Source organism: Bison bison, unplaced genomic scaffold, assembly GCF_000754665.1.
Source record: "Bison bison bison isolate TAMUID 2011002044 unplaced genomic scaffold, Bison_UMD1.0 scf7180017864331, whole genome shotgun sequence".
NCBI lineage: Eukaryota > Metazoa > Chordata > Mammalia > Artiodactyla > Bovidae > Bison > Bison bison.
This window is the reverse complement of record NW_011494903.1, coordinates 6,350,873-6,365,234: the sequence shown is the minus strand read 5'-3', so window position 1 is coordinate 6,365,234 and position 14,362 is coordinate 6,350,873. Positions and strand designations below refer to the sequence as shown.

The following is a 14,362-nucleotide window of genomic DNA, read 5'->3' as shown; positions in this document are numbered from 1 at the left end:
TTAGTCGCTCAGTCGTGTCTGACTCTGCTGTCAGACTCTGCTGACCCCATGTACTGGAGCCTGCCAGGCTCCTCTGTCCTTGGAAATTTCCAGGCAAGAATACTTGAGTAGGTTGCCATTTCCTCCTCCAGGGGATCTTCCTGTCCCAGGGATCAAACTCATGTCTCCTGCATTAGTAGGTGGATTCTTTACCACATGGGATGCCCCATGTAGGAGGATGCTTAAGGAAGATGGTAATAATAGTCAGGTTCCACTTGGCAAGTATATTCCCATAAGCAAGTAAAATACTATGATTCCCTCCTATAGCTAGCAAGAAAAAAATCTGTCAGTGTAAAAACTTGACAGGGGAAGTTTGTGATTAATGAGAAAAAATGCAAATCATTTTAAATCCATCTTGTTATGAAAATGCTATTGAAAAACTATATTAAAATATCATGACCAATTGAGCTTACTTAACCATTGCATATAATTCTAGGATTTCCTTGGTTTCCTTTGATTTAATGCAAATCAAAGAAGTATTTAATATTTCTCATCAGTAATAATGTTATAATTAGACAATTCCCTTCCTCTGTGGGCTCTTGTCTATTATTCTAACAACTAGAACTTGCTTCCCAGGAGAATCTCTCCAGTTAAAGATAGGAAAATGTGCCTTTGAACTCAGTAGTTAAAAAGTATGCTCCAGTTTAACATTGTTTTAATTAATTTGCCTTTAGAAGTGACAGCTCTCTATATAGTAATAGAAACATTTGCCAAAATCTTACCAAAACTCTTTCTACCATGTTTTCTCCAAAAACGAAATCAGAACTGCAGCTTTTCGTAGAATATTTATCTTCACTTGGTTGACATCTATGGAAAAGAAATAAGCATTTGCTATTTTAAATGTAGTAGCAATGGATATAGCCATATTAAACCTTAGTGAAATGATCAGATGATTTAATAGATTTATGTAAAGCATAAAAACATCTGCTAACTTTTGTTTATCTGAAGTTAATGAGAAATGAAGAAAAAGATGAAATAGGTACTTCTGATGATGAAAGTCAAAATATCTGACAGCTGTTACAACACTGGCCAAGACCAGTGCAGAGAGGCTGTGTGATCAGCCGGGGAGCTGCCCAGTCATTATCTTTGTGCTTTTTCAGCGCTGACTCTCTGGTCTCCAGTCTCCACTCTCCTTTTCCCCAACTGGCCAGTGCTTTTAGCCATGCAACGTCTAAGGGCAACAGCGAAGCCAATCTCTTTTCTCGGTTACACTTGAGTGTGCAGTGGTTTAGTTTAATTTTTACCTTCCAGAAACTTGAATGTTTAAAGTGTTTTGCATAGCGACAAACTCAAAGACATGCAGCCCTCTGTTGGCAGACATGCTTCAGGATCCCTACTGCACCCACAGCATGCACAGTAGGTAAGTGCTGAGGTACCTGTATGGGCTCCGGTCATGAGACCAGTATGTCCACAGCTAGTTGCATTCCTCTCTCAGATCAAACATGCCCCCATCACTGGCAATGCTAATAAATATTCACTTTCACTTTGCATATTTCTACTGCTTTCTTTGTTGTCTGTCCGATTTATGTTAATACATTATAATGCCAGAAATAATTTAAAAGAGGGAAAGAGAGAATACCAGGGAAGAGGAGGAAAGGCTAATTGAGTAGCCAGATATTTCATGCCTAACTAAATAAAAAGTTTAGCTCTACCTAATTTAAACATTCTTACCCAAGTCAATGAAACAGTAGGGACAATCCAATACCAGGATGATAATATACAAATATTAGAGACATTTTTAAAAGCATTTTAAACTTGTATTTTATAAAATCTCCTCTCAAGCAGAAATCTTAGCAATTTGTCTGTACAATGTCAGAAAATTATTTTCTGTAAATAATTTTATTGACAAAAGAAAGAAAATGAAAGAACATTTCCGTTTTCTCGTCGTTAACTTACCGTAGTGATGTAGTACCTAAAGCATTCTGATTAGTAGACAGCTGGATTGAAATTCTGGCATTTGGTAAGTTTTCACTTAGCAAATAGGAGTTCCCCTCATAAATCTGAAAGAAAAAAAGTCCATCAAAAAGTTCATTTAAACTGCCTTACTATATATAAGAGCATTAGACAAGGAAACAATAGCTATAGTTAAATTCTGTAGGCAAGAATCCTGGAGTGGGTTGCCATTTTCTTCTCCAGGGGATCTTCCCATCCCAGGGATTGAACCCAGCTCTCCTGCACTGCAGGCAGATGCTTTAACCTCTGAGCCACCAGGAAAGCCTTAGCTATAGTTAAATGAATAGAAACCTTACTATGTTCAAGTACAGTCCTAAACATATTCTATACACTATCTCATATACTCCTCAAAACAACTCTCTACACTTTGTACTTCTATTATCCACACTTCAGGTGAGCAGACTGACCTAATAAGCTTAAATAATGGTCAGAACTGGGCAATCAGAAGAGGGCTGACATTCAAACATCGGTCTGCCTAAAACCAAGGATTGTGCACTAGCATTCAGAAATCCCACCTTCTTTTGTTACTTTTACCTTTTTAGGCAGCGGACTTAAATCTCATTTCTAGACTAGTAAATATGTGTTTCAGGACTATTTAGCCCATGGAAACCCCTAAGAGCTTCACCATCATTGCCACCCAATGTGAGGGGAAATTCCTTCTCTTCCTCTAGAAACTTTTGTGATCTAATCAGTCATTCCGTCTGCTGTGTATATACATATGCACCTTATCTGCATTAATGTGTAAATGAAGGAGTGTGCAGTTTTAGAACTGGAAGGAACCCAGTTATCTGATGTGGTGTCCTCAATGATTGTGGACATATCCCTTCCTCCACCAGGAATTTTCAAAGATGTTGCAAGGACGCCTAGTCTTTAAATGGGGTTGTTTCCACTTTAATTTTATATCAATCAAAAATAATTTTGAGTAGTTTTCCATATATAACAGAATTTGAGAGCTGAGAAATATGTGTCAAGAAAGTATGTGTCATCGGTTAGCAACGAGCAAAGTACATGCTTATGACTCAGTCACTCAGATGATTTATCTGTCAACCAAAATGGTAGTTTTAAACTCTTTAGGTTGCTTGGAATAGTTTATTAGGAATTTGTTATCTACAACAAGTAACCACTGATTAATGACAGAATGAAAGAAAATTGCTCTAATTTTGATGTACAAATTTGAAAGGAACATAAAAATAAGGATTCTATAAACTTTACCTGGAGATCATTTTCACTGTATCTATACATTATATCATTGTGTCAGAATTCTGACATAGTGTCTTATACATAGCTTACCTTTAGATCTTCAAAAATCATTATTAAACAGAGAAAATTCAATGATGGGCATATCCAATTAGACTTTTCACCAATTAGGAATAAATTCTATTCATGCCCTAAATAAGTTATTTGAAAATAAATTTTTGCAAATGATAGTCTAGTAATTTCTCTTATGTTTTATTATTGAGGAAGAAAATACAAGAAATATATTAATAAATTTTATTTTAAAACCATGCAATGCAAGATCTTAAAAAATCATGCCAAGGAATAAATATTAATCAGCTTTTGATATAATGTGTAAGTAAAAATTTTCATCTGTAATTTATAGACATGCTATTCCAAAATCAAATTCAATATAACATTTCAGAAATTAGTCAACACATCATAGTTTTTCTTATACACTTTAAAACAAATTAAACAACATGCATCACTTTTAAAATAGGTAAATAATTTATATAATATGGTGATTATTATACTTAAATGAAAATATTTAATAATATACTGATTTGACATTTTTAAATATTTTAATTTAAAATCACATATATAACATAAATGATTAAATGATTTTTTATTTTTTATTAATTTATTTATTTTAATTGGAGGCTAAATACTTTATAATATTGTAGTGGTTTTTGCCATACATTGACGTGAGTCAGCCATGGGTTTACATGTGTTCCCATCCTGAACCCCCCTCCCACCTCCCTCCCCATCCCATCCCTCTGGGTCATCCCTGTGCACCAGCCCTGAGCACCCTGTTTCATGCATCAAACCTGGACTGGCGATCTGTTTCACATATGATATTATACATGTTTCAATGCCATTCTCCCAAACCATCCCACCCTCTCCCTCTCCCACAGGGTCCAAAAGACTGTTCTATATATCTCTGTCTCTTTTGCTGTCTCGCATACAGGGTTATTGTTATCATCTTTCTAAATTCCATATATATGCGTTAGTATACTGTATTGGTGTTTTTCTTTCTGGCTTACTTCACTCTGTATAATAGGCTCCAGTTTCATCTACCTCATTAGAACTGATTCAAATGTATTCTTTTTAATGGCTGAGTAATACTCCATTGTGTATATGTACCACAGCTTTCTTATCCGTTCGTCTGCTGATGAACATCTAGGTTGCTTCCATGTCCTGGCTATTATAAACAGTGCTGCGATGAACATTGGGGTACACGCGTCTCTTTCAATTCTGGTTTCCTTGGTGTATATGCCTAGCAGTGGGATTGCTGGGTCATATGGCAGTTCTATTTCCAGTTTTTTAAGGAATCTCCACACTGTTCTCCATGGTGGCTGTACTAGTGTGCATTCCCACCAACATTGTAAGAGGGTTCCCTTTTCTCCACACCCTCTCCAGCTTTTATTGCTTGTAGACTTTTGGATAGCAGCCATTCTGACTGGCGTGAAATGGTACCTCATTATGGTTTTGATTTGCATTTCTCTGATAATGAGTGATGTTGAGCATCTTTTCATGTGTTTGTTAGCCATCTGTATGTCTTCTTTGAAGAACTGTCTGTTTAGTTCTTTGGCCCATTTTTTGATTGGGTCATTTATTTTTCTGGAATTGAGCTGCAGGAGTTACTTGTATATTTTTGAGATTAATTCTTTGTCAGTTGCTTCATTTGCTATTATTTCCCCCCATCCTGAAGGCTGTCTTTTCACTTTGCTTATAGTTTCCTTCCTTGTGCAAAAGGTTTTAAGTTTAATTAGGTCCCATTTGTTTATTTTTGCTTTTATTTCCATTACTCTGGGAAGTGGGTCATAGAGGATCCTGCTGTGATTTATGTTGGAGAGTGTTTTGCCTATGTTTTCCGCTAGGAGTTTTATAGTTTCTGGCCTTACGTTTAGATCTTTAATCCATTTTGAGTTTATTTTTGTGTATGATGTTAGAAAGTGTTCTAGTTTCATTCTTTTACAAGTGGTTGACCAGTTTTCCCAGCACCACTTGTTAAAGAGATTATCTTTTCTCCATTATATATTCTTGCCTCCTTTGTCAAGGATTTTATATATGTGATTTTAAATTAAAATATTTTAAAATGTCAAATCAGTATATTATTAAATATTTTCATTTAAGTATAATAATCACCTTAAGATAAGGTGTCCATAGGTGAAATGATTTTTAAAATTCACAATGAGTCTCATGAAATCATAGCTTACAAATAAAAAGAACTGGAAATATAAAAATGTTGGCAAATGCTGACCAGATTCAACTCCCTCACTTCACAGATGAAAAACAGAAGGTTGGGAGCTTTGTCTAAGAATGTAAACACAGTAGATAGTGGTAGAGGTAGAATTAGTACTGATCTGATTTTTTTCAATGACTTGACTAAATGATTGGTATTTTAACACTTCCAGCTTAAAATGAGAACACTGTTCTCATGTTCAGTCCAGGAAAACAAAACCAAACTTGATCAGCCCTCAATAGTTTAGCTGGAAACAACTGACTGGTGGAATAATTCAAATTCCAACCTATCTATCTGGCATCCCCTTCCTCTCAAGTATCTACTTCTGGAAGACACAGAACTAGAGCAACAGAATATCCCCATACCCTTATCTGTATGGTGTTAGTAAAATGAGTGTCTCCTTGGAAAGGCCCACGAGGAGTGATTCAGATGGAAGAGAAATTGGTTTCTGTCTCAGGAGCTTCCCAATCCCTCCCGGTTACACTGTGGAGAAAGTTCCTTGCTTTTGATATCCATGAAGATGGGCTGGAGTGGATCCATGCTGTGATCTAAACTGGCAAGGCCACACCAGCATGTCTACCAGTTGGGGATACAAAAAAAAAAAAATTCTTTTCCTTTTTCTGATTTCTGACTTCTGGCCCTGCCACCTCAGAGACCACAAGACTTGCTCCCGGGAACAGCCCTCCAATTTAGTACAGTCACTGAGGGCTCTTGGCTATCTTGTCTAGCTTTTTTCCCAGCCTGTTAGCTGCTTCAGCATCAGGTAGCCCCAAATTCTGGATGTGGGGACCCACAACAATTTATCAAAAGAAGGATGGGAAATTGAGATCAGTCCTACCATAGGAGGTTTTCTTACCTGACTTTTGTTTTTTTCTTTAACCTTACAGGATTCCAACACATGGTCTCCAAATGATTTTCTCACTTTTATATACCCTTGAGCTTGAGGTGGCTGCAAAATAGCAGGTCTTAGAACAAGCTCAGAATGTTTCACAGGACCTTAAAAGAACAGAATTAAAGGGTCAATATATCTTTAGTAAAATAATTTTCCTCTCAATTTCTTACTAATTTAATGCTTACTTTCTAAAGTCATAATTAAATGAAGGGTTAATGTCAACTGCCGCTGTTGCTGCTAAGTCGCTTCAGTCATGTCCGACTCTTGCAACCGCATACACGGCAGACCATCAGGCTCCTCTGTCCCTGGGATTCTCCAGGCAAGAATACTGGAGTGGGTTGCCATTTCCTTCTCCAATGCATGCATGCATGCTAAGTCGCTTCAGTCATGTTTGACTCTGTGTGACCCTATGGACAGCAGCCCACCAGGCTCTTCTGTCCATGGGATTCTCTAGGCAAGAATACTGTAGTGGGTTGCCATTTCCTTCTCCATAATGTCAACTAATCAAAGTCAAAATAGCCAGTGAGTTGCCTACTACTGTCTTGCTGCCTAGCTTTTACCCAATAGACCTGGTTCAATCCCTGGGTTGGGAAGATCCCCTGGAGAAGGGAAAGGCTACCCACTCCAGTATTCTGGCCTGGAACATTCCATGGGCCACAGTCCATAGGGTTGCAGAGTCAGACACGACAGAGCAACTTGTACGTTCACTTTCAATTTGATCATGGTACTTTACTTACTAAATACATTCCTTCATGTTTTGTCACTCAACCCTACCACCATGCACGCACATACACAGTAAGACATGGATGGTAAAACATAAAATTTCTTCAAGTTTCACGTAATAAAGGAAGCTACATACATTGTTCTGCACTGTTCAGATCGGCATTCCTTTGCACAGAGTTTGATGTCATAAAAACATTGTTTTTCTTCACTGTAAAAAATATTTAGAAAATTTTAAACATGTCAGTTTCTACTGTTTTCACAGTATTGTACTGAACTCACCAGTAGATGTCGCTGTTGGCACTAATCATGCAAGTGCTGATTGTACTAAAAAGTGTAAAAGCAAAATGAGTTTTGCTACGATTTTTACTCTCAGAAAATAAGTGAAAATTAGATCACTAATGAAATAGACAGTTTTCTTCAGAATCATGAAATCGAGTATTGAGAGAAATTCTACAGATAATAAAATCTGAATTGATAGTGAACCATCTATGTGCATTAATATATATTTCTTATAGAATGTTACAAAACTGTTAATAAATTCTGTTCCTTCCCCACTCTTTAATGATACCTGAAGAGAAAAGTAAAGATGACCATTATGCTACGTTATCAACGTGAACTGATGGGTTAAGACTGTGGTCTTGGCTGCAAGAATAGAATTATAGGCATACCAAAGAGATGTTGCTGATTGTGTTCCAGACCACTGTGATAAAGTGACTGTCAGTAAATTGAGTCAGACACTCACTTCATTGGTTTCCCAGCGCATATAAAAGTTACATTTACACTATACCGTAGTCTATTAAGTGTGCAATAGCAATATATGTAATTTAATTTAAAATACTTTATTGCTATGAAAAACAATATACCTACATTTAAAAATGCCTTATCACTGAAAATGCTAAACGTCATCTGAGCCTTCAGCAAGTCATAATGTTTCTGCTGGTGGAGAGTCTTGCTTTGATGTCAATGGCTGCTGATTGATCTGGGTGGTGATTGCTGAAGGCTGGGGTGGCTGTGGCAGCTTCTTAAAATAACAATGAAGTTTTCATCATCAATTGACTTTTCCTTTCATGAATGATTTCACTGTAGCATGTAGTGCTGGTTGATAAAATTTTACTCACAGAACTTCTTTCAAAATTAGAGTCAATCCTCTCAAGCCCTCCTGCCTTATGAATATTACGTTTATGTAACATTCTAAAGCCCTTGTGTCATTTCAACAGTCTTTACATCACCTTCACCAGTAGATTCTGTCTCAGGTAACAACTTTCTTTACTCGTCCATAAGAAGCAACTCCTCATCTGTCAGGTTTCATCCTGAGATAGCAGCAATTCAGTCACATATTCAGGCTCCGCTTCTAATTCTAGTCCTCTTTCTATTTCCACCACATCTGCAGTTACTTCCTTCGCTAAAGTCCTGAACACCTCAAACTCATCTGTAAGGACTGTAATCAACTTCTTTTAAATTCCTGTTAATGTTGATATTTTGACCTCTTTCCATGAATCGTAAATGTTCTTAGTGGTGTCGAGAATGGTGAATCCTTTCCAGGTTTTCAAGTGCCTTTGTCCAGGTCCATCAGAGGAATCACTCTCTATGGCAGCTAAAAGCTTACAAAATGTACTTATTAAATAATTAGACTTGAAAGTCAAAATGAATCCTTGATCCATGGGCTGCAGAATAAATGTTGTGTTCTGTCTCTGTCTATGCTCAGTTGATCAGACATGTCCACTCTTAGGGACCCCATGGACTGTAGCTTGCCAGGTTTCTCTGTCCGTGGGATTTCCCAGGCAAGAATACTGGGGTGGGTTGCCATTTCCTCCTCCAGGAGATCTTCCCAATCCAGGGACTGAACCTGTATCTCCTATGTCTCCTGTATTGGCAGGCAGATTCTTTACTGACCACTGAGCTACCTGGGAAGGTCAAATGTTGTGTTAGCCGGCATGAAAACAGCATTAATCTCACTGTACATCTCCATCAGAACTCTTGGGTGACCAGATACATTGTCAATGAACAGTAATATTTTGAAAGAAATCTTTTTTTGAGCAGTGGCTTGCAACGGTGGGGTTAAAGTACTCATCAAATCATGTTGTAAACAGATGTGCTAACATCCAGGCTTTGTAGTTCCCTTTATAGAGCACACAGAGTAGATTTATCATAATTCTTAGTGGCCCTAAATTTTCAGAATGGCAAATAAGCACTGGCTTCTATTCAGTCTCCAGCTGCATTAGTTCCTAACAAGAGAGTCAGCGTATCCTTTGAAACTTTGAAGTCAAGCATTGACTTCTCCTCTCTAGCTATGAAAGTGCTAGATGGCATCTTCTTTCAGTATAAGGTTGTTCCATCTACGTTGAAAATCTGTGGTTTAGCTTAGCCACCTTCTTTAGTGATCTTAGCTAGATCATCTGGATAACTTGCCACAGCTTCTACTTGCTGCTTCTCCTTGTACTATGATGTCATAGAGACAGCTTCTTTCTTTAAACCGCATGAACCAGCCTCTGCTAGCTTCAGACTTTTTTTCTGCAGCTTCATCACCTCTCTCAGTCTTGAAAAGAGTCAAGGCCTTGCTCTGGATTAGGCTTTGGCTTGAGGAAATATTGTGGCTGGTTTGATCTTCTATCCAGACCACTAGATCTTCCACATATCAGCAATAAGTCTGTTTCACCTTCTTATCATTCATGTTTTCAGTGGAGTAGCATTTTCAATGTCCTTTGGGGAGTTTTCCTTGGCATTTACGTGTTTGCTAACCATTTGGTGCAGGAGCCCTAGCTTTTGACCTATCTTGGCTTTAGACATTCTTTCTTCACTAAACTTAATCATTTCTAACTTTTGATTTAAAGTGAGAGACATGCAACTCTTTCTTTCACTTGAATACTTAGAGGCCACTGTAAGGCTATTGATTGGCCTAATTTCAGTATTGTTTTATCTTATAGAATAGGGAGTCCTGAAGACAGTGAGAGAGATGGGGGAAGGGACTAGCTGGTAGAGCAGTCAGAACACACACATTTATTAAATTTGCCATCCTACATGAGAGCAGTTTAAAGTGCCCCCCAAATTACTATTACAATAGTAACATCTAAGATCACTGATCACAGATCACCATAAAAAGTATAATAATACTGAAAAATTTGAAATATTTCAAGAATTACCAAAATGTGACACAGAGACACAAAGTGAGCAAATGCTTTTAAAAAATGAAGCCCATAGATTTGCTTGAGGTGTGGTTGCCACAAATTTTCAATTTGTAAAAAATGTAATATCTGTGAAGCTCAATAAAACAAGCTATGCCTGTACTACAAATCTCAAAGAGATCACCCCTTGGTGGCAAATTGCAAAGATAGCAGCCTTTGAGAATTGGATTAATGGAGATGAAAAAAGAATAAGAATTGCTTTTTTGAAGTGTTATAACATTATACATGTTGGGGTACAAATGCTTCTCTAATTCACAGTTCTGTTACATGGTTTTTATGATCTTTATTGCTTCCCAGGTGGCTCAGTAGTGAAGAATCCACCTATCAGTGCAGGAGACCCAGGAGACATGAGTTTAATCCCTGGGTCAGAAAGATCCCCTGGAGAAGGAAATGGCAACCCACTCCAGCATTCTTCCCTGAAAAATCCCAAAGAAGGCCTCCCTGGGAGGCTACAGTCCATGGGGTCACAAAGAATCGGATGTAACTGAGCGACTGAGCACACACACACACGCATGATCTTTATAAGTGGAAAATAACACTGAATGAACCATTTAATTATACCATTTGTCTCCTTCCAACACCACCAACATTCTGCACAACATAGAATGTGACGGTGCTTGGTAATATTTTATTCATCCTTTTCATATGTGTGTCTGATTTTTAGAAAATGAATTGAAGCGATTATCCAGATAATTTAAAGTCATCTCTTTGCTTTATGCACAAATAACACCAAAACAAATCCTCTGGTATTAGAAGCCCTATTCCTCTTAATGTCTGTAAATTGTCAGGCAGGTACAGATGGGGCTTATTGAACTAGGACCTATCTCTTCTATATCTGAAGGGTGTCTGACATATTGATTCCCAGTCACACTTGGCATTGTTAATAAGAATATAAATTCATTAGTTTCACATGATTCCTGGGTAGAATCCATTAAAAGAAAGTGAATAGTTCACATTTTCTATTTCTTGTGGGTAAGCTTAACTTGGAAAAAGCAGTTTGTTGTTCAGTAAAAACAAAAATATGCAAGACTACAAATCATATTTCTTTTGGAACTAATGACAAAGAGACTAATTTTTCATTTTATACCTTCAGGTGCTATTTGAATTTGTTACTAAGGGTGGTTTTTTTTTAAATGTAAAGATTAAATAGGTTGTAGAAAAATGTGAATATACTTAATGCTTCTGAACTGCATACTTTCAAAAAAAGACACACAAAAAAATCATAATCTTGACATAGAGCATGTTTCAATCATTTCAAATATTTTATTATGATAAAATAGTTTTACTTAGCAAAGCATTAAAATTTAAATAAAAAGAAGTAATATTTTAATTAGTGAAAAATTCAAAAGGAATGATATCCTAAACTTTAGAATATAAATTTAAAGCATAAAATTTAGAATGAGAATCTAAGCATCATTATATATTTGAGTACTACAAATATTATAAACCATATAGATGGACAATAATAAGAAAAATAAAGCAAGTTATTTTATAGGGCTGTATTATATAAAAGAATGCTATCATAGACATGAAATCCTAAAGAACATTATAAAGTTTAAATTTTCTACCAAAATAAACAGATCTACTGTGTGGATTTGTGGGGCTAGAATTCAGATGTCTTTGACAAGTGGCTTTGAAAAAAAATTATATACAAATTCTGAAATTGTACAGAGAATGTTTTTGGACGCATCCATGCATACTTTGCTAAGACCCCTATTTTATTTGCCACTAAAATGTCAGTGTTTTACAGTAGCTGAAAAAGAAAGCCTATCATGAATGAGAATGGATCTTGAAAAGTCAGAGTGTCAGACTTGAGGTTCTAAGAAGTTCTTTATTATCTGGCCCAGAAGGAGGGAAGGCTGGGAGGTCCGTGAAGGATGACAATGTTAGTCACTTCTGGGACAAGGATGATGCTAAAAACAGATTGCAAACTGAAGTCAATAGGGTTTTGTTTATCTTTTCATTTGGATTTTTGCTGTTTTGGAAAATTTTCTTTGTCATCAGTTTAGAAAAATCTTTGCATCTTTATTGATTAAAAATAGTGTGCCTCTGGTGAGGATGATATCAGTTTAGTAAATATTTGCATGCTCATCATGTATGAGACCCTCTGTCAGGCATGAAGATGACCTCAAGGAGCTCTCAGTGGAGGAGACAGACATGCGTATAAACAGCTGCATGGCAAGAAGAGGGCCTGTGATCCATCATAAAAGGAGTCACCAGAATGCTTGGAGTGTAGAGAGGCAAATTGAGTTACTGATTTATTCAAAACACAGCATATGATAAAGCTCTTAGAAAAAGTGTCTTTTTAAAAGGCAGACATATGTTTAAGGAGAGGCTTACTTAGAAGGAAATAGCAGATTGCCCTAATTGTAAAGCTAATTCTGTAGCTAGTTTCTGTAATGCAGAAACTTTGGGAACACAGCAAAATACAAAGGGAGGGGGTGTTCAAATAACTTGTAATCCCATTTTATCTAAGATAACCATTGTTAACACTGTGGCTTATGTCCTTTAGGTTTTTTTTCCAATGTTGATAAATTAAATTTTAAATAATAACTCACTGTATTCTATAGACTGCTGTTTTCACATAACAATATATTAGAAACACCATCCAATGGATATATTTTTAAATATTACCTGTCTGAAAATTTCCTAGTAGTATCACACTCAGAGTACACATAGCAGTGAACACTCAACAGCCCAGACTATACCTACCTCCTTGGTTCTGAGAATCTGTAGTATGCCAAGTAAAAGATGAAGCCCGGACACGCTTTCTTGAAAACTCATTGCATTCTGTAAGAAATTCAATGTGAAGGGTAAAATTGATTGCAATAACAAATTAGTTTCAATCCATGATATGAGAGGAGAAATATAATTTCCTTTTCTCTAGATATATCATCGTTTGACAATATGTTAATTCCTGAAACTCAGTTTTAAATATTGGGGTTAATAGCTTGGTCATTATAAACTGACAGGCATATCATCCTGCTGTGAAACAGTTAGAAACAAGTTGCTTTGACAAAAAATTACATATAAATTCTGAAATTGTATAGAGAATGTTTTTGGAAGGTTGGAGGACAAGCAGTGGAGAGTCATAGGCTTTTAGTATTGCTAACATAATATTCTCAGGGACCTATATGTCATCTTTCAAAACAAAAGCCAGTCCATCTGTGTGCTTAAAAACAAGAAAAATGATTAGATTTGATATAGTCTGTGCCACATGCCAAAATGTTTTTGCCTACTTGTTTCTTGATAAAAAGATTGCTTTTGAAATATAGGATACAAGTCATTACCACGTTCTGCTGCTTCATATAGGATGTCATCTGCAGGTCTCTGGAAGGAAACAAAGCTGCCAATGAGAGCTGAGTGTTTGCTATTTTCAAATCACATTTCCACCCTGTCACTTCATAAGAGAGTTCTCAAAAGCCAGGTCTTTTCAGCTAGGCTAGGAAAAGCGGCTCACTAAGGGTTGGGTTTTTCTTTAGTTTTGGGGGTTAGCAGGATAAGTTGTCTCCATAAGCAATAATGAGTAACAAGAAAATACTAGTTAAGCTACTAATACTATCATGTCTTTCAAAGCAAGTGCTTTTAGTATGAGGCTGAAAAAAGCAAATGGAGTCCTTAAGATTTCTTTTGAATCATTATTGCAGTTTAGAACTTATTTTATATCCATTTTAAGCTAGGTCAATGGTCAGGACCCATCATGAGCCCTAACTCTTCTAATCTCTTTCAGTCCCTCCCCCTTCCCAGTCACTCCAAAAAAACAGATAATTTTGGTAAATATTATGTTATCCATAGTTTCAGGATAAGGTCTCTGGCTTCCCATTTCAGCCAAATTGCTACTAGTAAATCCCTACTATGTAAATATTCTCAGTTACAACTCTTGCTATGTGAAAAAGAATAAATTTATGCAGTATTGATATAATTTAGTACAGCTAGCTTCTCAAAATACAGTCCTCTTTGTCAAAGTAAAAATCAAACAAAGAAAAGTAACTTGACCTTACCTTAAAAGTTTGTTCTCTCTTTTCAAAAACAAATATTGGTTGAGCAATGATAGATTTTTCTGTAAAAGAAAAAGAACATGCAAGAAATCAAACAACACACTGACATTTCTAA

General features: G+C 36.5%; 1 protein-coding gene across 3 annotated transcripts in view; it reads right to left on the bottom strand.

Moving 5' to 3' along the window:
* RANBP3L (RAN binding protein 3-like) overlaps positions 1-14,362 on the bottom strand; it is a 122,694-nt gene that overhangs the window by 13,266 nt on the left and 95,066 nt on the right. For all 3 annotated transcript variants that reach the window (XM_010853777.1, XM_010853776.1, XM_010853778.1), the window contains 7 exons: positions 14,251-14,309; positions 13,540-13,579; positions 12,962-13,039; positions 7,204-7,275; positions 6,309-6,448; positions 1,936-2,039; positions 762-846 (listed from right to left, as the gene is read on the bottom strand). In XM_010853777.1, coding sequence (XP_010852079.1) covers positions 762-846; positions 1,936-2,039; positions 6,309-6,448; positions 7,204-7,275; positions 12,962-13,039; positions 13,540-13,579; positions 14,251-14,309 — 578 coding nt within the window. The remainder of the gene's footprint in view (positions 1-761; positions 847-1,935; positions 2,040-6,308; positions 6,449-7,203; positions 7,276-12,961; positions 13,040-13,539; positions 13,580-14,250; positions 14,310-14,362) is intronic.